The sequence below is a fragment of the Leptosomus discolor genome, chromosome 9 (assembly GCF_034619465.1).
Source record: "Leptosomus discolor isolate bLepDis1 chromosome 9, bLepDis1.hap2, whole genome shotgun sequence".
Classification (NCBI taxonomy): Eukaryota; Metazoa; Chordata; class Aves; order Leptosomiformes; family Leptosomidae; genus Leptosomus; species Leptosomus discolor.
Genome location: NC_141399.1, coordinates 159,419 through 185,600, shown reverse-complemented (window position 1 = coordinate 185,600; position 26,182 = coordinate 159,419). Strand labels below are relative to the sequence as shown.

At 42.3% G+C, this 26,182-nt stretch overlaps 1 protein-coding gene across 2 annotated transcripts in view; it reads right to left on the bottom strand.

The window, feature by feature from the left end:
* The window catches only part of FGD5 (FYVE, RhoGEF and PH domain containing 5), a 112,261-nt gene that overhangs the window by 64,752 nt on the left and 21,327 nt on the right, over positions 1 to 26,182 (bottom strand). For both annotated transcript variants that reach the window (XM_086470186.1, XM_086470185.1), the window contains exon 3: positions 4,873 to 4,999. In XM_086470186.1, the coding sequence (XP_086326312.1) occupies positions 4,873 to 4,999 (127 nt within the window). The remainder of the gene's footprint in view (positions 1 to 4,872; positions 5,000 to 26,182) is intronic.

Genomic DNA, 26,182 nt, shown 5'->3' with positions numbered 1-26,182 from the left:
CTTGAAAAGTACTTACAAGAAAGGAACTGTCTGAAGAGTCTTGCTTGAAGATTCTGACACTAAAGTGAGAGACGCAAGCTAGGGAGGGTTAGCTGATGATCCAGCATATGCAGCATCTTCCTCAAACTACCAAGGCAATTCAAAAACTCAGATCATAACTAGCAATAGGTGAAACCTACCAGCATGTGTTGATTTTAATCCATTTCAAATCATGGAGCTAGGCTTCTCAAAAGTAGACTTTCAAGAATATATTGTCTCTATTTCTGATCTTCTTTTTGAAACTGGATAAGTTCTGCCAAAGAGAACTCAGTTTGAAGTTGTTGTCTAATCAAATCTGAACTATTAAACTCATTTCCCCTTTAACTGCTTTAATACTTGTTAGCTGGGTGGGTCCAAGATGGATTTATCTGGTTTTAGCAGTAAAAAAAACAATCACAAAGTTCAGGTTTGAATCCAGCTTAATGATGAGAGGAAAAATCTGGGGTTCTACATCCTGGTCTTTGAGCATTTGTCTAGTGAGTGATGGTTCAGAGGTAGGAGATAAAAAGAAAGTCCTTATTTTATTTGATACGAGTTTTTTATTCCTAACTGGAACCCCTAATTCCAATTTTTTTCTGTACGCAGCTCAGGTGCCATCATATAACCTTGAGAGCCCACTACAGAAAAGCCATGTGTCACCTTCTGATAAATTGGGAGGGATTTAATTAAATGAACATACATAAAAGACATATGAATGAGAGATGGCCCAGGAGCTCTTCTAAATTAGTTTAGCAGGAGGAGAAAAAAGAGTGAATCTCCATCAGTAGTGTAACTGAAGGGCATTGCTTTTTATAATATAACCAAGTAGAATCACAAAGGTTAAGAAAACTTACAGTATTGCCTGTCTCTGAGTTCTCTAAGTTGTTATCACCTGCCAGCGGACTGAAGAGAAAGAATTTAACCGGAAGAAATGAATTTTCACTGTTAGTCTTAGACAGAAGAAATCAAAGCCACCAGGTGACTTCTGGTGACAAATGCTAAGCTTCTCAGGGTCTGAGGTACTCCCAGTGGAATAAAGGCAAAAATTCAAAACCTGCCTCCTGTTTTACATTTTTGTACCTGCCCCATTCCAAATAGGTTTTCAGTTACAAAAATTCCTGTAACACAATAGAGATGAAAGCCCCTCTTTGTTTGCTCTTTATTTTAAAGGTGATAATGTAAAAAACACCTCAACGTATATTATTGGCTATGATTCAAATCATTTACAGATCAGGGGTTCCAGCGGGCCCTAAAAATTTCTCCACACTCATGTGAATCTGATCCCCAGGAGAGCAGAGATTCAAAGGAGACATGCTGTTGAAACAATAACAGGAAATGTGTGTACAAAGCTAATTTTTAAAATTGTATTTACTTGTAAAAATGAGCCTTAAAAAGAAACATCAGAGGAAAAAAGTGTGCTCCAGACTGGAGGTCTTGTGATTCTCCAGCAAGCAGGCTAGGGGAAAGCAGGTGAGAAAAACCAAACCATGCTGCTTGCATTTTGGTACAGCAATTCATTCATGACAGTGAAAGGCAGCAGGTAGAATCCAGCTCAATGCAAATGAAAATCATGTATCTGAACAGAGGAAGGAGATTTTATCATCTAGGCTGTTTCATGCCTTTATTGAAACTAAGTCTCCCTGAGTAGGAGAAAAACAGAAATCAAACCAATAAATCCCAGATTTGTGTATGCGTATGCTTTTTTCAGAATCTAAATTCAGCTCTTAGTAGGCCAGCCCTAAACAGTTGTTTTAACAAGATTAGCTCATTTTGAAATCTATGGTACTATTTTTGGCATCCAGACCAACATGTCTTTGCCAATCCTCCCCAAGTGACAGTGCTTCTGAACTCTTTCATGTTGTACAGCCACTCAGTGTTGTCCTGGGGATTTTGCTCCAAGGGATACATCACTTCATCAAGGAGCTAGACAAGTTCTTTGCACTTCGTCATTATAGAGACAAGTTTTGACAGGCAGGTAATGTTTCCTTGGCACCCGGAAGATTTGTGTGAAAAGACAATAAAAGGAGGTGGGAGCAGTAGGGTAGGAAAAGCAGTCCTCTGTCAGTCCTCTGAAGACACCAGTGCTTTCTCAGACAAGAGCTGCAGACAGACGGAATTTATCCTGTCCACTTTTAATTACAGTGAACTGGAAGCTCTTGTCTCTGACAGCGAATCTGCAGCATTGGCTGCATGAGACCTTGGAAGATTCCTGTATCATTATTATTCTGTGGTTGGCATAGGCGAAAGACAACGGTTAAATATATTGCATCCTTCTTGTCAGAACCCTGCACTGACTGTTTTCACTAGAAAATTGGGTCTTCCCTGGCCACCTTTTGTTTATTGCTTCACATAGCCTGCAGCAGTCATGATGAGGCTACTACAGAGTAGCAAGAGAGTTCTGATGCTAGGTGGCCTCTGACTGACTGCCCAGATCAGGCTTCTCATTTAACAGATTGGGTCCTGGGGACAGCTGGGACACACAGGGTTTGACAGGATGGTTCCCAGGACTCCTTTAGTTTGTCCAAAGTGATGCCTGCCCTAGTGAGGCTACCAGAACAAAGACACTCAGAAGTGTCTCAGTGCTGCTTCTCATCTCTAGATTTTTCTTGGTCCCACATAAAAGCACAGGCCCCTGACTTGACCTACTAAGCAAATGGTTTATCCAGGGATGAAATTACTGCTGCTCCAACCTCTTTTTAGAGCTGTAGCTAGAGCCCAGTAGATTGCAGAGTGGCTAATCTTCCTATAGCCAGATAATAACAGGCAGATCAGATTATGTCTACTTTCCTGGCCTGCTTCTTGACAGGATAAATAGCCACGTGCACTAGTTCATCAACCAGCTTGGAAATATGGCGTGCAGTCTGATGGAGGTGTTTGAAGACAGCTCCCCAGGAACTTGTGGAAGTCTGGTGCTGTGGGTACTGTGATTCTTGATGACAATTAGCTTGGGAAGCAAAGGCCAACCAACCGACCAGAACTGTTCTGATCTTCTTGATCAAGCACGTGCAGATATTTACTTTGTATTCATCTGAAGAGCGTGAGGGATACCTCCAGCTAAGTCTCTGAAGCACGTGCTTGTTCTCTAAGTGCTGACTTAGTCTGTGACAGCTACAGAGTGTGGTTACCCCAGCACAACAAAACAATTAAAATGCATGAGATGCAGTAAGGGAGAAATTTAGAAATTCCCTAGTGTCTTGAGTAAAACCCTACAGAAATGGCAATAAAATTTGTTTTAGCAGCCTGGAATTTGCTTCCAGGTCTATCATGATTGCATGCATTTTCCTTGTGAACTCAAGTCACAATTTTGTTGTCACTTCTCCACTAGCATCACAACTAAGAGATGCTCAGAAACCTGATCAGCTTAGATGACACAATACCATATGTTCTATAAATGCTAGTCGTTTGTCAGCTAACTAGTAGAACTGAAAGGAAAAATATTTTTAATTTAACAGGGAATGTCAAAATTATAAAGGCTTTTCCCTTTCCAAACCAGTGTGAAAACAATCAAAAAATTTTCATGAATCTCAGAGAAAAAAATACAAGGTTGCTGGCAATGGTTTAATTTATTTCATGTCAGCAAGGAGATCAAGCCACAGTCTTTTCTGCTGGTACCAGAGGCAGCTCAGCACCCTGCAGGGTAGACCTAAAAGTGATACAGCATACAGGGAAATCAAAGGAAGCTATTCTCCTGCAGAGATTAAAGCAACAGCAATTTCATTTGCCCCTCACTGTCATTCTGCTTGCAGTTTCTTTTTCTGTTTCTCAAGAACTGCGTCCTGGTAAAGGGAGAATTCTGCTCCCCTCTCTGTACACCTGCCCCTCAACAAAGTTTCACATTCTGGAAATGCCTGAAGAGATCTGATCTTCCTAGAATCAATATACTTATGCTTCTCCTTGACAGAGTTGATCCTTACTCAGCCATCATTTGGTTTTGGAGATGCATCTGCACACATGCCCAGGACCAGACACAAGCCATTCACAATCAGGAAGCCACATAGCTGTGCTGACACTGAGAGACCAGGCCAAAATGAATGGCAGAGAGAGGTATATGAAATTGGGATTTGCTATTTTCCTATGCAGCCTTAGTTCCTGGAAGACTTCAGAAGAACATACCCATTTGTTGCATGCATACCAGATGGGCTATGCAGTGGGTGCTTGTTCTCAGAGACACAACATTAGATTGTTAGGCTCATAGTAGGTTTTAAGAACACACACACATGAAAAAACATCTGTGAAAAACAAATATAAACTTGTGCCTAAAACTGCTTCATGCCGTTTCTTTAACAACTGCACTGTTAGTCAGCTTACTGGAGGTTAAAACAGCCTTGTACGGTCTTAAACTGGGGTCACATTTCCATGGTCTTCTCTATAATTCACTTAAGAGCTGTTTTATTGATCAGAAGTCAGTAAAATAAACCCAAACATGAGTGCATTTTCCCATGATGTGAGAATTTTGAGATGGCAGAGACCTATTACATAATTTACCCAGTCTCCCAGCTAATGCAAAACTGGTCCAAATAATGTATTTGTCATTGTTTTACTCAATGTAGTTTTAAATTCTCAAGATTGCAGCTAAATCCTTCGAGTGACACATTTTTGCTAATGTTCAAGTCAGGCCTTTCCTGCTGGCTATGTTGCCTGCACTGTCCATCTTAGGACTGCAGTTCTTTGGCTTTGCCACATGCTATAGGGGTAAATTGCTGCTAGTGCACTGGGGGAGTAAAGGATTGATGGCTCTGACATTTCTAAATGAGCACTAGGCAAAGAGCAGAGCACGTTGAGAATCCATGTTCTTCTGCAAATTGTTTCTCCCTTTCTGCGTTTCACTCATTCCCCATTTTCAGCTTTTTTTACCTTGATGAGGCTGGGATCACCTGGGCTGCTGTCCTCGTCTTCTGAACTCTTCTGTTCCTCATCTGATGTGACGACCTCCATCGGTATCACAGAGACTGGGCACACCTTGTAGGGCTCGGTGTAGGCACTGCAGAGAGAAATAACAGACTATCTCACTGTTGTCCAGACATAGCAAATCCAGACATTGCCAGGAGATAACCAGTCAGGGGTCAGGGAATCCCTGCAGGACTGCTAGTCTTGGAAAGCAATATTTTTCAAGCTTTATTTTTTTGCTGCCGGGTTCAACAGCAACCATTTAGGCAGGCAGAAGGATCTGAAAGGAGCAGTGGGAAGTTAACTGAACTTGTTCAAACTTCCCCAAAGGATCAGTGGTCTGGTCTGCTTTGTTCATCCTTAGTCAGGCCCTCAAAATGGATATAATAAAATCATACTAACATCTCAGTGCTCATTAAAAATAGAAGTTAGATATTGTAACAATGGGTTTCCTGGGAAAACATCAAAAGGATGAGAAAAGTATAATTGTAATACCAATGGCATCAATTAAAGCACAAGATACTCAGATCCCAGAATCCTTGAGTTGTTTCAAGGGAATCTGAATTCAGGTCCAGAAACCCAGAGAAAGCCATGTGATAAGACTACTGTATCTGGTGTACTAATACAGGCCAGTGGCTTCCCAGCATTTTCTTTTAAGAAAAAAAAAAAAAAGTTTTTTTAAAATTAAAATTGCCAGTGATTTCAAAACATCCACAAAGCATGACTAGAGGTAGGTTCTCCAGGTGGTCCCGGCCCTTTACCTTAGAAAGGTATCTTTTATTGCTGATCCGAGTCTGCCTAGCTGCAAATTCCAGATACTGGATCTTGTTAAACCTTTGGCTGCTGAATTGGAAGCAGTCTTCCAAATTTTGTTACTGTCTAGGTACTCATAGGCTGTATTCAGGTTGTCCCTTCATTTCATCTTTTATGTGAAAAAGGTGAAGATCTTGATGTCTTACTATGTTATGCCTCCTATCATTTAATCATTCTAAAATCTCTGAACTTTATCCATTAGCATTATCCAATTTACTAACCATTTTAGCACCAGTTTTCACTACCAGCTAGTTTTAGTACTATTCTTGGTACTGCAACACAAGACTCAATATTCCAGCAGTGGCAGAAGAAGTGCCAAGTATACCAGTGGTAACACCCATCAATTCCTACCTGACTTCGCTGTGTTTTTACATTCAAGGATCAGATTAGCATTTTTGGCCACAGTATCATTCTGGGAGCTTTTACGCAGCTTACACACCGCAGCGGCCCCAAGCCTTTTACATTTCCAGGGGCAGGTTCTAGCGTTTGGCCAACAGGGCAAGTCTGTTGCCTTGAAAAACAAAATCCGACATCTCCGTGTGTTCGAATAGGCAACTTGGCCAACCAGGTCCGTCTGTAATGTGGGGCTGGCTTACTCAGTGTATATGATTTCCCTAGTTCTCATTTCCTCTGAAACATTATTAATTCGCTTTTGAAGCTCTGCCTCATCTCTTATTTTTCTTTGATCTCCAACTTGGGGATCCCAGATGTGAACAAATACAAAGCTTCAAAGCCAATGCTAGAGTGACAGGGGGCTGGGCAAAGATGGGTTAATGTAAGTGGGAGGGCAATGAAGAAAGAGGCTCCCAAGGCCACTGACCGGACTCATATTTCCTTTCAGAAAGGAAACTCCCTGCATGTCTGCACTCACTTCCAAGCTGCAGACAGGGCTCTGCGTCTCCCGTGCAGGTGTGGCTGCCAGCCTTTCTTTTATGCCACCAGCTTTTCCCACATGTGCAGAGTCAAGGAGCTCTCGCAAGCTGCCCGGTGCATTTGCCATGGCTGGGCAAAGGGCCAAGCAGAGCACTGTTCCTCACCATTGTCTTCTCTTGTTTATTATTAGTGTCTGCAGTTTTTCAGTGGGGGCGGCATCACAGCACTTCCAAAAACCTGCCTAGCTACAACAGCAAAGAGGCCTCAGCACAAGTGAAAGCAAGGGCAAAGCAGATACAGGAACAGCTCAGGAGGCTTATTAATAGTTTAGCCAGTCTCTCTCCTTACTCTCACAGCCCTTCTCCAATTTGTAGACGTGAAATTGTCCCTCCCTCCCTCCCTCTCTCTGATAAATGACTGCATTATGTTAATGTGAGAACACATTATAATTTGGGAAGAATGCCTCCGTATATTAGTCTGGTAATCATTATGAATGGCGTTATTAAAGGCTCATACAGTAGCAAAACTTGCAATATTGCTGAACTGTTGCGTGGGCTTCACTTATAGTAGGCCTGCAGTCCAGTGGCACTACTTTCTGTTTAAAGAAAAGTCCCAAACTGTTATGGGTCTCTTTTGCACATGGGAAGGGCACAGGCATGCTTGTGCCACCCTCTCCATCTGCATTCTCCAGCCACTCCAGCAGCACTCAGGTGTTCACTTCTGAGACTGCTCTGTATTGTCATAGAGCTCATGGACAGTGCATCTTTCCTGATACCCAGCATGTGTTTTACTCCAATGAATTCACACCCTTTCATCCATTTATATGTCTATGCTTTTGTGGTCTCCTCGCAATCCTAGCACCTGAAGACTTGAATTGTGAAGGTGCCCTGGGCAGTTTGGTCTTCACTAATCTCACGGCCAGGTTCCTGGAGGAAAACACCAAGGATACAGGGATAGGTGGCAGATGACTTCTCAGGCACAAGAGGTTTTGGGAAATTTTATAAAAGGGCGATATGAAGAGTGATTTTAATGCAGGACAAGGTCTTGTGCACAGAGCATAAACTGCATATTAAGTACAAGTTGCTGTGCACCCTCTGAAAATCACCTGGACGTGTTTTAGCACTTTCCAAGAGACTAGGTAAGTTGCTTTTGATGTCAGTAAACTGCCACTACTGGAAGAACCTTCCAACTCAATATTTGAGAGCAGAAGAATAAACTGCGTTATTAAGATAAAAGAGTCACCAAGATTAATGACATGTAACCACTGATCATGACAAGAGTCCATCTCATACTAGGGAAATAGTCGCAGCCAACTTCATGCACTGCAGTTCTTCTAAAGTAGTTTAATCTCCACTGATCACAGAATCATAGACTGGTTGAGGTTGGAAGGGACTCTGGAGGTCGTCTGGTCCAACCCCCTGCTGAGGCAGGGCCACCTACAGCCAGCTGGCCAGGACCATTTCCAGGATGGAGACTCCACAGCCTCCTTGGGCAACCTGTGCCAGTGCTCTCTCCCTCGACCTGCTGGCAATGCTTTGCCTAATGCAGCCCAGGATACTATTAGCCTTCCTCTGGGCACCTTGATTTTAGGTGTCTGCGAAGTACTTTTCAGTGTGGTTTTGTAAAGTATAACCCTTTTATGGGCAAACAGAAACCTAACTTTATGAAGCTATGATAAAGGAGAACCACTGAGTTAAACTGTGTGCTGCAACCCAGGGTAACACAAGGAGACAACTCTGTTGGACAGGACAGGGATTGCCAGCTGATTTCCCTCAGGATATGTGTCCAGATCACAAGCCCCACAGTCACAGGTGGTACTCCGTGGTTCCCAATGACAGTTTCTGAGAGCACCGTTAGTACACAATCTTAAAAATGCACACAAACTGAGATAAGAAATTACATTCTGTGAGAGGATACAGAAACACTGAATTAAAACAACTGTTGTATTTGAGAAGAAGCTGCATTTCAGAAATTATGTGATCTTTGCGTATGAGTTTCTGACATGCTCTTGAATGAAAGATTCTGTGAAACTGTACGATGATACAGGCAAGATAAGAAGATTGAAGTGATGGGTGCAATGATCTCATGAACCAAGAATGGAAATCATAGAATCAGAATGGTTTGGGTTGGAAGGGATCTCCAAAGGCCGTCTAGTCCACCCCCCCTGCAGTGAGCAGGGACATCTTTAGCCAGATCAGGTTGCTCAGAGCCCCGTCCAGCCTGACCTCGGATGCTTCCAGGAATGGAGATTCTGCCACCTCTCTGGGCAGTCTGTGCCAGTGTTTCACGACCCTCAGCGTAAAAAATTTCTCCCTTATATCTAATCTAAATCTGCCCTCTTTTAGTTTAAAACCATTACACCTTGTCCTACTGCAACAGGCCCTACTAAAAAGCCTATCCCCATCTTTCTTATAAGCCCACTTTAAGTACTGAAAGGCTACAAAATCAGAGGTATCAGCTTATATTACCTCATGGCAGCTCTCTGCAGAGCTCAATGAAATTATTCTAGAAGAGTATCTGGCAACTACATTCTGTCTTCCTGGTACTGATTTGGGCAGCGTCGTCTCGGGCAAAATCAAGCGAGCTTACTTAAGCAGTTAGAAAAACGTCATTCAGCCCAATGTACATCCTGACAGAAATCCCAGAATTTGTTCAGCTGTTTTAAGGTATATTGCAGGGAAATGGGGAAAAGAGCTACAAGCGATAGATTGTAATGCTGATGCTGCTTCCCTGCTAGTAACAGGAAAATACAGATGGGATTTGTAAAGTAACCTAAGGCACTAAAATCCCATTGAATTCCAGTTCCTTTAAATGTCTGATAGTGCAAGCTTACACTACCAAAAGTGGTTTTAGCTAGTTTTGTTCCGAAATTCTCAGCAATGTTCTTGTGGTTAGTTATGAGATTTCACCTACTACGGTGGAAAGTAAAAGGAGCTAAGAGTAGCCATGTTATCCTAATGTTGCTCACTTGCAGAAACTTTGGAAACCACTCCATCTAGATCTGTCCATCTGTGCTCTGAGACTGCTCTGGAAACATGTTTGGAACAGACAGTAGCTTTTCAAGGTGAATCCAGTGTAATTCTCAGCTATCCTAGATATGCCGGAGACTCTCTTCAATGGGATACCACTGTCTTTTGACCTCTCTTGATTTCATATTTTGTTACCACCATCTGGGAACACTGAAAATGCTACATAGAATCGTAGAATCATAAAGTGCTTTGGATTGGAAGGGCCCTTTAAAGATCATTTAGTCCAACCCCTTGCCATGGGCAGGGACATCTTTCACTGGGTCAGGTTGCTCAAAGCTCCATCCAACCTGACGTGGAACACCCCAATGATAGGGCATCCACAGCTTCTCTGGGCAGCTTGTTTGTGTCTCACCACCCTCATAGTAAAAAATATCTTCCTTCTGTCCAATCTAAACCTACTCTCTTTCAGTTTAAAACAGTTGCCCCTTGTTCTGTTACCACAGGCCTTGGTAAAACGTCTCTCTCCAGCTTTCTTGTAAGCTATTTTATAACTTCAGCCCCCTTTATATATTGAAAGGCTGCAATAAGTTCTCCGCACAGTCTTCTCTTCTCCAAGCTGAACAATACCAACTCTCAGCCTTTCCTCACAGGAGAAGTATTCCAGCTCTTTGATCATTTTTGTGGCCCTCGTCTGGACCCACACTCCATGTCTTTCTTATACTAAGGACCCCAGAGCTGGACGCAGTACTACTGGTGGGGTCCAAAGTCAGAGGTAATTAATATCTGCTCTCCACTTATTATTTGGAAGCAACTACTGTTTTGTTGTGCTGAATTGCAAGGAAAAAACCCACAACAATCCACAGCAGAGTTTTATTTGTTCTTTCACTAAGTTTATTGTCAGACTTCTACAAAGAAAGTGTTCCTCTAATGGGTCTGAGAATGTGGATAAATAAATAGATCTGCAACAAAAGGGTATCTTTCCTTCATTTTCCCTCTTAATTCCTCCTCAAAGCCCAGTGTCTTTAAAGACTTGCCATAGTAACATCAGTGTTTATTGAAACAACATAGTTGTTCATCAGCTACAGCAGTTTTCTCTTCCTCCCTCAGAGTTCAAATGGATCCTGGCATTTTGTGTGACATAGGGGATATCTAAGTGCATTTAAGTTGACACCATGCCAAATTAATTACCTTAAACTACATCTGCAAAAAGGCTAAGATTTTCTATAAAATTAACCATCATAATTATATAGACATAATTTATAATTAATTATGCATATTTAACCTACAATTATATGTAAGTATATATGAGTCATAAATGCTCAAAACTTGTGTTTCTTTATTCTGCTAAATGTTATTTTTCTTTAGCTCATTAAAAGCATTACTAAATAAACTTACTGCAAGCAATAAACTTTAATGCAGCTAAAAAGTGTGGGTGTGGAGAATAAGAGGAGAAATATGCCCAGCATTGGTAGTATCTCAATAGACATGGTAATCCCCAGCTAAGTCTCTTCCTTGTAGCAACGGTATGGCTGAATGAGAGCAGATTGCAGACACATTGTCTGCTGCTCCTCCAGCAATTGTCTGTCATCATTCCAAGAGTTAGCCAGCACAACAAAGGAAGCCATGGGCCTTCTGGGACAGTCTAACCTTTACCTGACTAAATAAATGCAGGAGGAGGCAATGCAACAACAGTCTTTTATTTAGCACCAGTTACATTATCATTAGCAGAGCTGCTGATAGCTAAGGAGTAGGGAGAATCTGTATAGATGCACTCTACTAGTTATCTACAGACCTTCACCTGTGAAGACATATGGGTACGTATTGGAAAAACGTCTTCTGGAGTCTACAGACTCACTGGTTATCCTGCCCCTATAGTGATGTTTACATTTGACCTCAAAGGAAAAAGATCTGTGGACTGAGTGGAGGATGAAGTCAACAAGGAAAGGGAAGCTGAACTGATCATTGTCATAGCACTAGCTCCTTTGTTAATAAAGTCAAGATGTGGGTCTCTACTACCTATGATCCCTCCATAGCACAGGCGGGGACAAGCCTAAGCACAGATGGTGTGTGCATGGGAAGTGAGGGAGCACTGTGGAGATACATGACAGGTGTGAGAGCTCACAGAACATGATTCAGACTGACAAATACTCTATTTTGCCTAGCTTGAGTGTGCAATTCTCAAAGAGATACTTGCCCTTCTTTTAATTCCACTCTTATCCTTCAAATGATCTTGCAAGTTCTACCCCTTTCCTCACCAATGATCACATCAATTCTTTAGGATTTTTTGAAGTTATTCAGTCAGCACTGGTAACGTGTAAGAATTTAACTGGGGGATTTAACAGTGGCAAAAATACCTGGCCAAGGTTATTACAGTAAAGGCCTAGGAAGACCATATATTTTTGTTTGCATAACAACACAAATGCCCTTGGCTGTATGCTCATCTCTTGGTCACATAGACAAGTGATGTCATGATTCCTCCATTAAAGTCACCAACTGCCTCAAAAAAAAGCCGAGTTTGTGGAAATCTAAACTTAAGGCCTGTCACTTCTGCTAGATGATGTAAGACCTCTGTACCAGTAAGGATTAGATTGCCTGCAGTTTGCTTTCAATAAATCTGTACCTCAAGTGATGCATCCTAAAAAGGCTCATAAACCTCACTTGCCTTCTGCTTCATGGTCTATGCTCCAGTAGTGATTATGAGGGGAGAAGGGGAGTGCTCTTTCCTGTAAGGTATTTATATTAATGTATCCCTGGAGCTCTCAGTTATGCTTTATGATACCCGTGGAGTATCCATCCTTTCCACCAAGTGGCTCTTTATACGTATGACATGACGCTGGTTAGGCTGCTAAGATGTGCTGGCAATATCCCTTCAAATGCAGTAGAGTCATCACAGTGTCCATAAGGTATGGTCGTGTGCATTTGGGCAGACTTATAATGTGTTTCTGCCTTGCAACTGAACCTGCTCAGACAGTGTGTGTGCTAGAAATTTGTTGGTCAGTCAAGAGCAATTCAGCATCTCCCTGAAGAAGTGAACATTTTTGTAGGGTTCAGATGTTGTGCAGTTTTAGTGCCACAGCGATTCCCCCATGTTAATCATATGGGAGGGTGCCAGCCAGTGGGAGACTCCTGTGACTGGACCCATCTCCAGGGCAAAGCAAGTGTGATGTGGCCAGTGAGGACATCCAAATTCCCTCATCTCAGCCCCTGAGCACCTTCATTCTCATGTGTCCCTTCAGGGACAGGGGACTTCTAAAATTAGATTTCAGTATTCCAAAATGCAGTTTCTGGAGAAAGAGACTGGTTGGCTTATTGTTCATCACAGGAGTGTAAGACACCATCATCAGCCAGCCTGAGTTAGCTCCCTTGGAGTAAACTGATTTCTTTTTGAAGTAGGCTTCAACATACTTTCAGTCTAAAGAACGGTATGAGCAAGTGCAGCACTTAAGGAACCTCTGCTGTGTTCATGTTTGAACCAAATCCATAATTTGTCTCCATAAGGTATATAGAAGGTAAAGGATGATCCACGCAAATAATACTCAGAGTTCAGGCAAAGGATACCTTGCTTAATAATTTCCAGAAACAGAGTCCAGGGCGTGCTCAGGTTTTAAACATTGCGGCAGCATTCACTTAATGACAACTGGATTACCTCCCTTCTGCCTCCCTGTTGTCTTTCACTCTACATCCCCAGTCAGTGCCAGGATAGAGAAAGAGATAAGAATATTTGACACTATCTTTGGGAAAAAAAAGAAAAAGAAAAAGAAAAAAAAGGACAGAACTTTTTTTCTAGAGATCCTGCTAATTTCTTTTATTTGATTCTGTTGCAAACTTCAATTGCAATCAAAGATGATGCAACTCAATTACTGCCAACATACTTCATGGGCCAATGAGCCCGCTGATTTATTTCCTGAAAATTTCTTATGGTTTCAAAAGTGCCTGCAAGTAAAGATCAAAGTAGTATTTGGTCCAAAATGTCACCACAAGATAAAGAAAGCAGTAGAAGAGGCTAGAACCCACATCCTTGATCCCATTCCTACAGTGGAACAACTGCTATTAAAAGCTGGGTTTGCCAGTAATTATCAACAAACTCATGGATCACCATATTCACGGTTTCCACATAACGGGAGTAGGAAGTGAATTCTCTGTCTTTCTGGGGTAAATGCTGACTTCTGCTCTGCCTTTTGTGGGGGACATAATGTCTTTTTGTCTAGGATGTTTCATCCATTCATTAGCGAAACCATGGTTCTGGATTGCTACAAGACAATTCTTTCAGTTCTTTGCTCAGGAGAGGCAATGGTGTTGAGTTCAGTTAGGCCTAGATCCACCAAAGCCCTGAAATGAATGTCAGTTATCACGCTAAATATTTTTCTGTGTGTATTGGTGATTGCATTGGCAATTATTTGCCCTGAGTCAGCAAAGCAGGTTTGTAGAAACTACCTGGGAAGGTACAAACAGTTTTTCTCTCTCCATGAGGTTGTGTCCTCTACAGGTATAACCTCTCTGAAGCCAACTGAGTGGTGATGAGCTTGACACATCAACTCAGAATCATACATGCTCAGTTTACAAATGACTAGTAACTTGCCTAACCTTCCCATCCACAGACCCCAGCCTGTGCCCATTCTGACACCTCTGTCACAGGGATCTTAGCTCATAACTGGATATATATACTGGATGCAATAGGGAGACCAGAATCTCACCTGGACACAGTTGAGTTATGCAAAGCCCACACATATAAAATCCCCTCCAACCAGTGGGGAGGGAAAAAAAAACCCCAAAACAAACCCCTCTATTATTGGACTAAATGTATTGAATGCAACTTTTTTCTACCTGCAGTGTACCTATTCTGGGTTTTATTTCAAGTCACATGCCCAGCAGTTACTAGTTCAAACTGCTGTTCTCAGACAGTGACATCCTTATTGCAGATAATTAAAATCATATGAATTCAATGCAGCGATAATAATTGGGAGAGGCAATGGGGTGCTGAATGACCCTGTTTTATTAAAATTGATTATTTATTTTCTTGTATCCATTTGTAAATGATGTTTTTAATTCATTCTGCAAAGGGAAGGCTCATTACTGAAGGAAGTTAAAGTCCAAATGCATTTAAAGCCAATAAAAGGAAATGCCTATTAGTGCAGCATGTGTTCAGCCAGTCAGTTCCCTGTTACAGCAGGTCATCAAGGCAAATATTGCAGCTGAAGGCTGAAAAGGGCAGGAAAGACATGATGTCTGCTAATAACATACGTAGGCTGACAAGGCAAGGTTACACAGGGATAATCACATTTCACACTCTGAGGCATAAGCTGTTTGCCTGCCAAGGCCAGAAGGGAGTTCTTCCTTGTGCCACCAATGTTTCAATTTGAATTTTGCTCTTTCTTGCATTGGTGTGGTGCAGGATATAGGAGAGGGGAAGGATTTTTGGTCAAGTGTGTAAGGCTTTTGCTCTGTTCTGAACAACTTTAGGCACAAAACTCTCCCACCTTCAACCACTGCTCCGGTGCTTACAGAACAATGGTGCTGGCGCAAGTCTAGTTCTGGAAGGGAGTGCAGACAGTGAGGAGCGCACAGAGGTTTGGGCTCCATCTCAGGTAATGTCCTCTGGCCCAGCCTGAGGCAGTATAAGTAAAGGAGGGGTAAGAGAAAGCCTGACAGTGAGGTTTCACTAGCCACGTCCCAAATGTGCTGGCATGGATGGGCTGCTCTTGGTTTGAGGCACCTGCACAAAGCTGCACGGCCAATCTGTGTTTCAGGCTGAGCCACATGTACCCTGGGGTGCACTGCTCTCTGCGAGCACCATTCCCCTCCCTGACCCTGTGGCTTTAAACTGCTAGGGAAAACAAAGCAACAGTAAAAGCTGGATGGACATGCCTGAAAACAAAACACGGCGTCCGTGGGCCTGGGACAAGTGGCACACCCCCTCCCTGCTCTCCCAGGCACGCTGGAGAGGCGGTAAGCTGTGGTGGCCCCAGCTTGCGCTCAGACTGGCCCTCCGGCCCTTGTCCAGCATTTCCTGTAAACAGGGAACACTTCCTCCCCAGAGATGACCTGGCAATGAACTAGCCAGGGCTGACGCTTGGCTGCACCGCACCCAACGCCCTACCATGCCAGAAGGTACAATGGGGCAGCTGATAATACATAATAGGTTATAAAAGGCAGCTTTGCCCTTTATAGACTCCTTTGAGCACATTATTTACATTTCATGTCAGCCACCACACAGCTTTTACTTTCATTAAATCATGAGCTTCACAGGCATCCAGAACTTTTCTACCCAACAGCACCAGCAGAGGTTTTCCTTAAGGCATCAGCAGAGCTTTTCCTATGCTTCTCTTTTTCTTCTTCCCCTTGCTAAATCGCAGCCCTGTTGTTCTCCAGCACCCTACCATCTCTGGTAACCTTTTGCTATGTTGAATCCTTGCAATGCTTGGAAACCTGAACCGAGAAGGGAAAAGTGAAGACCCAAGTGCTTGGCGGTGACAAAAGTCTCCGTTTTGAGCTGTGAAACTCTTCTTCCTTTCCAGACCGTGCAGGCCATACATCCATATCACATTGAAACTCTCCATACTGCACATCTGTCAAGGGACAGATGATAACAAGGAAAACACCCACTAATTATCAGGATGGGTTTCAAGTGATTTGCTGAGCAACCCCTGGTCACAGATCAAATAGCCCCTGACAATGAAACCGCTCAGCACTTTTGCCCTATTCTCTGCTATAATGACTTGGTGACAGTCTGACTTTGGATACAGTGGTGTAAAACTGGGAGGAATCCACCCCGACATTAGTGGAGTCACTTTATATCTACACTTGTGATCTTTGAGCAGAATAAGACCCTCTGATTTCACTCTGAATGCTCTGTAAGACTTATTCCTTTCATAAATCAGTGAAGAATAAGCCAACCACTTAGAACTGCATTAATAAGGAGAAAAAAAAAAGATATCTCCTCTAAGAAGTGACCTTCAGCTAGACACCTGATGGTCATCTCAAAGTACGAGAAGAAGGACACGTCTGTGGGAAGACCACTATCTGGGAAGCAAAGCTGAAACCCCTGGCCTACTACAAATTCTTTGTTATTATCTTTGGCATGTTTCCTAACTTCTTTGTGCTTTGGCTGTCATTTGTGTAAAGTGGTTAATCCCAGAGCAATGTAATGTTTAAAATACAGGTAAGACTGAAGGCTTTGGACGCTGTAGATCCCTACCAGCATCTAAACCAGAACTGGTCTGTCCATCTCCCTGGGGCACAGTTCTTCCTGTGGACTGCAAACAAAAAGGCATTGTGCTATTATGGTCCAGTCCTTCAGTCAAAGAGGGATGGGTACCCCCAGGATCATGCCCATGCTTATTTAAGTTAAGGCACAGCGTAACGTTTACATTCTTGTAGCCAAGCTGAGATGCAGAAATCTACCTAGAACCACTGAACAGTCACATTTGCTAGTGCTGCTGTTTTCTGCTGGGGGTGGGGGTTCTTGAGTTATAGGCTCTCAGTTTCAAGCAGCCCAGCTGGCATGATTTCTGCCCAGGGGCACACACTAGAAAAGAACACCGACAATGGAAGATTTAGGCAGTGCTGCTTGCCCAAGGAATTGCAATTCATAAAAAAATTGCAGATAGACACTTCAGAAAAAGGTCTGCATCAATCATTCTGTGGGGCTTTCGCAAATGGAGCTAGGCAGAACAAAGGTATGTTTGTAACACACAGTGGTCTCTCCTGGAGATGCTCAGTGTTGGTGGACTGATTCTGCTGTCTTACAAGCATAATAAAAAGTTTTAAAGTTTTAAATAGGTAAGAATCTAGGTTCAGATGTGTTTTGTGGCTGCACAAGGAGGTTATTGACTACACTGAGCTACACAGAACTAGAATATCTTTACAAGTCCTCTTCCTTAGTGTCTTTAGAAACAGTTCTGTACAATACAGCAGCTGCTCTGTACTTTTACACAAATAGTTCTGAAACTTAGAGTACAGCTGGGACTACACTCTTTATTCTGGAACCTAGCCTGGACTGACTGAGATGTGGTTAGGTGTCAATTAGGCAAATGTAACCATTACAGCAGCAAATGGATCCAACTCATTATAATCTTTCCAGAAGATCTAGCTTAGCATAATTTTTAAGTGATAACAGAAGTGAAAACTCAAAGGAGGATGCCAGCTTGGAAATGGTGTCAGTGACATACAAACTGAACTTGAATCAATCATAATTTGCTGCAGCCAAAATTTTTAGTGATCTACTTATCAAGAGAAATCTGAATTCTTGACAACCAATTCCAAAAGTCAGCAGAACTGGTGGAAGACAGAGGGCTTGGTTTTGTGGTGGGAAACATTCTTGAATTTTTTTTAAGCTGTTCAGAGTCATGTCGGGAAAAGACTTAAAATTATATTCCTAAAGCCTTTTAGATAACAGAGAAAATGATACTTCCAAAGCAGATAATGACAGTTTTCAGGTTTTATTTTCTTCCTTTTAAAAAAGCAGATTTTATTCTGAAATTACGAGAAGTAGCAATAACATACCACTAATACTTCACGAAGTCTGAATCTGCTACGATACTCGGACAATAAATGAATTTCTTGCAAGTACTGTCTTGCTTTGAAGTGAACTTACAAACACCTTGCATGATAATGAGTCCAAATAAGAGAATTATCTCTTAAGCATTGTTATAGCATTATTGATTTCAATTTAATTCGTGCATAAATAGAACAACAGTTGGTTATGCACATGTGGGAATAAGGGCAGAACATGGGATTTCAGAAGTGGTATTAGGAACAGTAGGACACCCGTGATTTGCCATTGCCATTTCCAAAGTAGAAATGACACTTGTAATGCATGGCTTTAAGGTGTCCCTTTCAATGCAGTGACAATATTAGTGTTTCAGGTCCAGCGATACAAGAATGCCCAAGTGTGCAGTGTGAGTGCCTTCAGTAGCAGCTGGCAAGGGAATCTCACAGTACTTTACATATTTCTGTCCTGCAGTCCAAGAATAAACCTTGCAGTAACTCAGCATAAACCTTTCATTTGGCATGTGCCTCAGGCTCAGAAAGGTACCGAGGTTAGAGGGGAATTAAGGGAGAAGTATAGGAACAGTGGATGCTGATAAGGTGTCAAACTGCATCCCAGGCTACCAGCTCCGCAGAAGAAGAAAGAATGAACCAGTAGCTCCCATGCAGGATTGCATATATGCATACGGGACTGGCTTCAACTTACGGTACATCAAAACAATAATTTGGTTGGACTCTGTCAGGCTTTCTGAGGCTTGACAAATTACTTTAAGGTTCTGAATGATTAATGGATCCCAGAAGTAAACTTTGGGGGGAAAAAAGCCATAATGAGGTGGATTTATAGGATGAAGTTCAGGTGCTAATTTTAAACCCAAGAGTTTTGATTTGGGTGGGACCCCAAAGTGATATTTAATGTTTTCAGGACAAAATATTGTAAACATATCAGCCTATTTCTTTCAAATTCAAGCCCTAAGATCTGCATTCTACATTTGCCTCAAAGCAGCCAAGTCCATCAAAGTTGCTACAGCAATGTGAGAAGGTAAAAAAATACTGTCTGTTTTGATCTGCATGCTTGCTTGACGTCAGATTTTAATGGAAAGTGGAAAGAGAATTTTTCATGGCGCTCAAATTGCAGGTAGATTACAACAATGACACAAAGCTTTGTTGCTTGAAATCAGATGTTTAGCACTCCTGTACCTTTATTGTTCAGCTCCAGAACTGGAGTACTGACATAAAAAAAGTCCCAAAGCTTGAAATCGTAATGCTTATACGTTAGAGGTATCAGAGAATCTCTTTAAGTGGAGGCTAGAACTTTCCTCTTCTGCATGTCTTAAGGCAACAAACAAGTCTAAATGCCTAGACAGACGATTTGTGGCAGAGTTCCTGACCTAGGAGTATATAAACTGTGAAGGAACAAGACAAGATGAGGAATGAGCTCTGCTGTGAAACAGCACCCCATCCAATAAGGGTAGAGGAACAAGCCTCAGAAGCATTTTAAATGCAGCCTCCCTAATTCCTTGAGAGCTTGAGAGTGTTCCTCTGTCCGTTTCCCAGATCAAACGATCTTGTGCTTACATCTCCCACACAAGCTAAACTAGCACTGATTCTTGACATCATTCTTCAAGTGGCACCCTCATTGACTTCACTGATGTGGCAGAGAGCTCGGCAAACAGACCAGAGCAGAAAGTGCAGCCCAGCCTTCTCCTCTGGGGCTGAGCAGAAGCAGGCAGCAGTACAACTGACATTGGAACTGTTAGCCCAGGGAGCTTGTGTAATGATGTGGCCAGAAGCCATGGCCCAGTTATGACAGCTTGAAGCAGGAATACAAAAGACAAGAGCTGGCCCTTGTTGAGCGATTTTCTGTGGCTTAATCTTCCTTCTCTCTCAGTAATAGTGTTCTGTGTGGAGGCAGATTTAGGATTTGCTCAGCATTTATTGGTTCACTTTCCAGGGAGCAAAACTCTTTCTCTTTGTATGTGTATATTACAGTCAGAGATCTGGCAGCATAGCTGTATTATGGAGAGTCAGGCTGTGCCTCCATAACCGTTTGACCAATAAAGCTAGTGTGCATGGCTTAGGTCCTCAACCCAAAACTAGCTCAGCACCAGGAAAGCAAATAGGTTTTGCCCATTTAGCTGTCTGATTGGGGTCAAATAAGCCCCTGGGACAATGTAGAGGAAGAGGACATGGCCAAGGTCAAGGAGCAGGATAGGATTAGGCAGTAATGGAACAGACCAGCTTGAATTGTTTTAACACGATAGTCTGGTCTTTAATGTGGGCTGCACGAGGCCATGGGGGGTTTACACACACCACTGTGTCCTGGTGTGTGCACAGTCCTGCTTATCTCTGCAGTGCACTCTGCAACCACTTTGTGCTGTTTGCTTGTCAGAGGACGCTGTGGGCAGGAAGACCAGTGGATCATACAGTGGATCAGAAAGGAGACCAGTGCAAAGAAAGGTAGTATCCATACGAGCCATGGAAAATGCAGTGAAGCTGCCTACTCTACAGTATGCGCTGTTACCATATTGTGTTGTGATTTTCTGCAGCTGCCTTCTGCCTGCTGCATCAAAGCATGGCTGCTAGTGCTCTCCCTGCTCTTGGAATGAGTGTACACCTGTAGAATAAGACATGTGGTAACCTGAGTGATTCACACACTCCCAGCGGGTTGGCTACATGACTGACACGGGGAATTAGCTGGCTGACATGGGGAAATCACTGGTATGCTCCGCAACCCCTTTGCAGATAGGCATTGCTTTACAGTCTGTGGTGTTGAAGGCACTGGCAAAAATGGTTGTGAAAGGTCAAGAGGTAACTATAACCCATCTGAAAAGATCTTGTCTGGCCCTATACCATATGGTGTAGCATGATGTTTTGCAGCAAGTACACCGTTCTCTGCCCTAAACAATCTGTTTACTTAGCACTGAAACGAAAATCAGTATCTTTAAGTAGGGGATGCTCCAAGACTTTCCAACAAGTCTTTCCAACTTCCCATCATGATCTCATTCTCTGAAGTCCCTGGCCTGTCACACAGACTTCATGGTTCAAGTGATGCCATATTTATCTATGTGAAAAGTCCTCTGATACCTTTTAAACTAGCATCCTGCTCTAGTATTGCTCCTCTTTATGCCTTGAAGATTTTTGGTTAACTTGTCATCCCATTCACCTAGCTTTTCATCTAAGACACTTTTACACAGACTCTTGAACTCCTTCACAGCTTAAAGCAGTGATGAAAAAGGTATTTTATCTGCTACATGTAGAGCGGCAAACTCTGATTACTGCAGAATTTGGACTGTTAGTTCAGTTTGTAGGGGACTTTACCAGGAGACAACTGTTTTTCTTTGCTGCAACATCTGAAGCTTAGAAATTTATTTTTGAGCCTTAGAAAACTGAAAAGAAATTATTTCAGATGTTCTAGAAATGAAGCAGAACTGTCCATTTTTGGTTGCCTTGAGACCAAAACCTGTGGGTATTTCTTTCTCCCTGTGGCTGGTGTTTTAAGCACTGGGTTGTGAGAAACTCAGAATTTAAATCCCAGTGCTGACGGATTCGGAGTGATCTGGGATGAAAACCAGACTCAGGAGAAGCACAGACTGGGTTTTCTGTATCTTAGGCTACTGCCTGTAGGAGCTTCCCTTAAACTTTGTCAAAACAGCTCTATTGTTCACATAGAATGCTTTTGTGAATTTTTCCCTTTTGGAAAATGTTTCAACTCGCTCTGTTTTCAGGTGCTAGCCTGAATTATCAGGGCAGTCAAGTCATAAACAGCTGCTCAGATCCTCAGAGGTACAAATTAGCAGAGCATACCCCAAGTGGGAATCTGGCACAGTATCATTTTCTCATGCAGCTTCCACTTATATAGTCACTTTTCTGACTATGACACATTTACCAATGTTTTTCTGACTATACGTTCTGGATACAGTTAGAAAAAGATGATACATTTCACAAAAAGGAACTGTCTGATGACATGGCACATATTGTATATCGGAGATCAGGGCTATGTTCCTGATTATTCTTTCTTTGTTTAGTTTTGGCAGTGTAGCCTAGTCACTAAAACTTGGAACAAGGGTCTTTATGTTCTATTTTCATTTTATTGCCAGTTTTTTATTCCATACTTTCCATGGAAAATACAGTAAGTTCAACATAATGAACACCATGCTGCCCTGCAGGACTCTTAAGATGGAAGGGGAGTCGTCATTTCCCTGTACTAGCAGGATCAGCTGCTTTATCAACACCATGCAGCCAGGTCTGGGAACAAACCAGGGGGAAAATGCAGTGAAGCTAGGATCAGAAGGAAATCTGTCAAGATGACAATAGTAATATTCCCTATTTTAAAACAAAACAAAACAAACCAGTAGAACAGAATGAAGTATTTTTGACTGGAGTGAGACTTAACAAACTCCTCTTTTACTGCTGTCAGCATTACTCCAGCTATTTGTGTTGCCAGAGCCAAAATGTCCTTCACTCTTGAGGGCCATTTTCATAGATGGTCAGCCCTAGCCTAACTCTCCCACAGAGGCTTTCTGAAGCAGTGGTAGTTTGTGCTAAGTATGTCTTAGCCTCATGCTAAGAGCCTCAACATCATTTTGCTACTAGGAAAGAGTTGGGGAGTTTCAGATAGCCCATCCCTCGAAACATAAGCTGAAAACTGAGCTGTCTGTTGTTTTCAGGCCAGCATATGCTTGTCCTATCACTCGGTCGTGGGGTAGGAAAACACTGAAAAATGCAATCATTTTTTTCCTGCATCACTGCGTCTGGAATGCTTCTCTCCCTCTCACAAAGGCCAGTCCTGAACAAAACAGTGCCCAGTTTCTCGGGTTTAAAGTTCCTGAGCTCCTGCAAGCTGGATGTGCATAAATACCTCCCTGTCAGAAGGGCAGGGAGGTTTGGCAGCTTTTCCTATCAGTTTTCAGAGAGATCTGAGGACATATGAAAGGAACTGACACTACTATGAAACCTCTTACCTTCATGGTTGTCCTTCCAGCAGGGATTCCCTTTGGATTTGAAAGCATATATTGAATTTGAGACTCAACTACCCTGCAGCCTTAACGTGAAAGCAAACGGAGCTCCTGGAATTCTAAACTAACCAAGACCTTGTATCTGATTTTTCTTTCCTGACATTTGGGGCAAACATCAAGAGAAAGGCATTTTCTTGTGTTTCAGAGATTCACTCAGTAGTTAAAGCAGAGTATTTCCAGAGAGAAACAGAGCTTAACTGCTAATACAGAGAGCTGAATGAAAGTGCTCAGCAACCCTCCTCTGTCTCCTAAGACGTCAGTTTCAGTTCCCAGATTAAAATTAGAGCTGGCTGCAGTTTTGCTTGGCTGAGGCTTTTTTAGTTGAAAAATCAGGTTTGGCATGATCGAAAATTGTGTAGATTTGTGGCATTTGGCTGGGATTAATCTATTAATTAATTCTGCCTCCCCCTCCCCCCAGTAATTCTGGAATATCAATATCAGCTTAATTCTGCAATTCAAAAGTATGGTTTAGTCCAGAATTTACTACAGTATCTGTATCTTTTTTTTTTTTTTTTGGTTACTTGCAAATGAAACAATCAGAAAAAATGTTGGGAACTACAGAATTCCTTTATTTTGGTTTGGGTTTTTTTCTTGGACTTTTCAGTTAGGCATACATATTTTATTTCTCTTGCAGCTACTGAAACAATGTTTTTCATTAGAACTGCAGTCAAATGGCAAGATAAGTTGTTTGTCCAGCACAGTTTAAAATAGGTTTGTTGTCTTACTATATGTCACTCTCACCGTGGCCCTTTACCCTGAGTGTATTCACTGTAATGCATGTTTATTTCACTCCATTGTCTGGATTTTTTAAGCCTGACAATGTGAAAGCAGCAAGTTTAAAGGAAAGATTTTTGAGGTGCTCAGTTTTAGCTTACATATTGTCCTTACCTATTTAAGGACCAGAAGATTTGACTTCAAAAATGTATTGTATTGTATGCAGTCCATTATTTCTGAAGGCATGTGTGCTAAGGAAGAGACTTTCTGAGCTCTTCTAGCCAACACTCAGAACTAAGAATGTAGTTTGATACCTGAAATATAAGAGGGTCAGCAAGCCTTACTGAGAAACTTCCATCAGAAACACCGAACTCACTATTCTTGAATAGGTCCACCTCCCTAGAAGGTCCATCAGGGAGATGTAGTGGGTTAATATCTGAGGGTTTGGCCCAAAGGTAATAAATGCATTCAAGACATAAGGACAAACTGCCAACAGACTGAAGAGGTATTTAATTTGAGACGGCAGTGGCTGGATGGAGACTGCTGAACACAGATCCAAGCAACTATCACTTGTCTCAGTTCATCAGTACCTAGCTGTATTTCCTTTGAGAAAAAGAAGTCTGAGGACATCCCTGTGATATTGATAAAGCTGGTGCAGCAGGAGTCAGACAGAGCACCAAAAGGTGCTCACTAATGATAGGTCTAAATCTGCTTGCTCTAGGCCTTTGAAGGATAGCATCTAATTAATCCAGCTGATTCCTCAAATGAAAGAGTCCTTTTATAAGTTATTTAAGAGTGGTCTTGGCAAAACATACAGTGCCTCTTAAATATGTTCTTCTATCCATTAACTCTAATTGGTCGATTAAAATAAAATTAATTGCTGCCTGCCACTGAACAGCAAATCTTTAAGGCAGTTTTTACATTAACCCCCCTTGGGTCCTGTAAAAGAATTCTTGTAGGATAATTAAAAATGCACTGTATGTTATAAAAAATTTTACTGGGTGGCACAACAAACCGTAAACTAGTAGATTAGATAAGCATTTAAAATGTAATAGTGTTCTGTTGTTTTTGTTACAAATCTAATCTGGAGATAAACCCCATGTCATTGAGCAGTGGATTCTGGAAAGGCTGCAAAATTGTAATGTGCAGTCTGTCATTCAATAAAACTTCTCAGTAAGGCTCGGGGTGGGGGTGGGAGAGGAGAAAGGCATGCATACAACACTCATTGACAGTAAAAGACCGGACCATCTCAAACAGGCTGCATCTTGCCAATCTGCAGTCTCGTCACCCTGTCTGCAGTACATTCTTTTTTCTGTGTGGTGCTAGGAATGCTTAAATCACACCAATATAACTTCTGTGCCCCATAAATATGATCCAGGGCAAATCTGCAATACACAGCAGACTCTCTCCTCTTGTGCAACCCCACTGAAATGTATTTCTGGTTCATACAATGGAAACCGAGAAGACAAGAAGTCTACCCAGACTTATAAGCCCTCAGGAGATGAAGATGGCCACATGTACATCTTCCTTCTTCTTGTCACTGCAATTTGGTCAGAAAAGTAACCATCAGAATGGAGTCCGGGTGCTAATAAAGCCAACACCTACTGAGGAGTTGGGACCGTTTCCTGGGAGGTATATGGGACTGTGATTCCTTATAAACAAAGCCGGGGTTAGATCCAGCATGTTGTGGCTGAGCAGTGACAGCCTTTTGAGGCTATGCTGGGATGCACCTGCTGGGTGTAGGATGGTGAGGCGCAATGCAAAGCTGTACTGGAGGAGCACATTGTCTTCCTGGCTACCTACATTGTCCCAATACACCTGCATCGCCAGCATGAACCAGGACAAAGAGCTCTATGGATATAAGGAAACAGGAGATTGGTCATGGAGCTGCTGTAAGATTGATACCTAAATTTGGACAATGTATTAAAATCTCCTTCTTCAGTATCAGTATGACATTACAATACTGTCCAGACACACTTCTCAAAGGTGCTTGTTTGCAAAGCTCCGCCATCAAAGAGCATGTCTTTCTGTCCTTGCTGTCTTGGAAAGACGGTTCCCCACCCCTCTAATGCCTGACAGTACAAGGTGAAGCATGTCTTGTGCCCAGACCTGAGTAGGAAGGGGTTATCTCCCACAGACTGCTCCCTGTCTCTGAGCAGCTGAAGTCCTGCATTAACTGCTATCACCTTCTAACTCCCTGTGGCAATTCAGACAATACTAAAGTAAACAGAAATAAAGACATGACTCATGTCAGAGCTGGCTGTGGCTATTGTCAAGAATTTCAATAGGCTGTGCACAGCCTGAAGTCAGGGTACAGTACAGGGATCCCTTCCTGTGCAATGAACTTACAAAAATTTCTTTCAGGTTTATGCTGCAAAGTGCAATAACTGATGAAAGCTGCTGAGA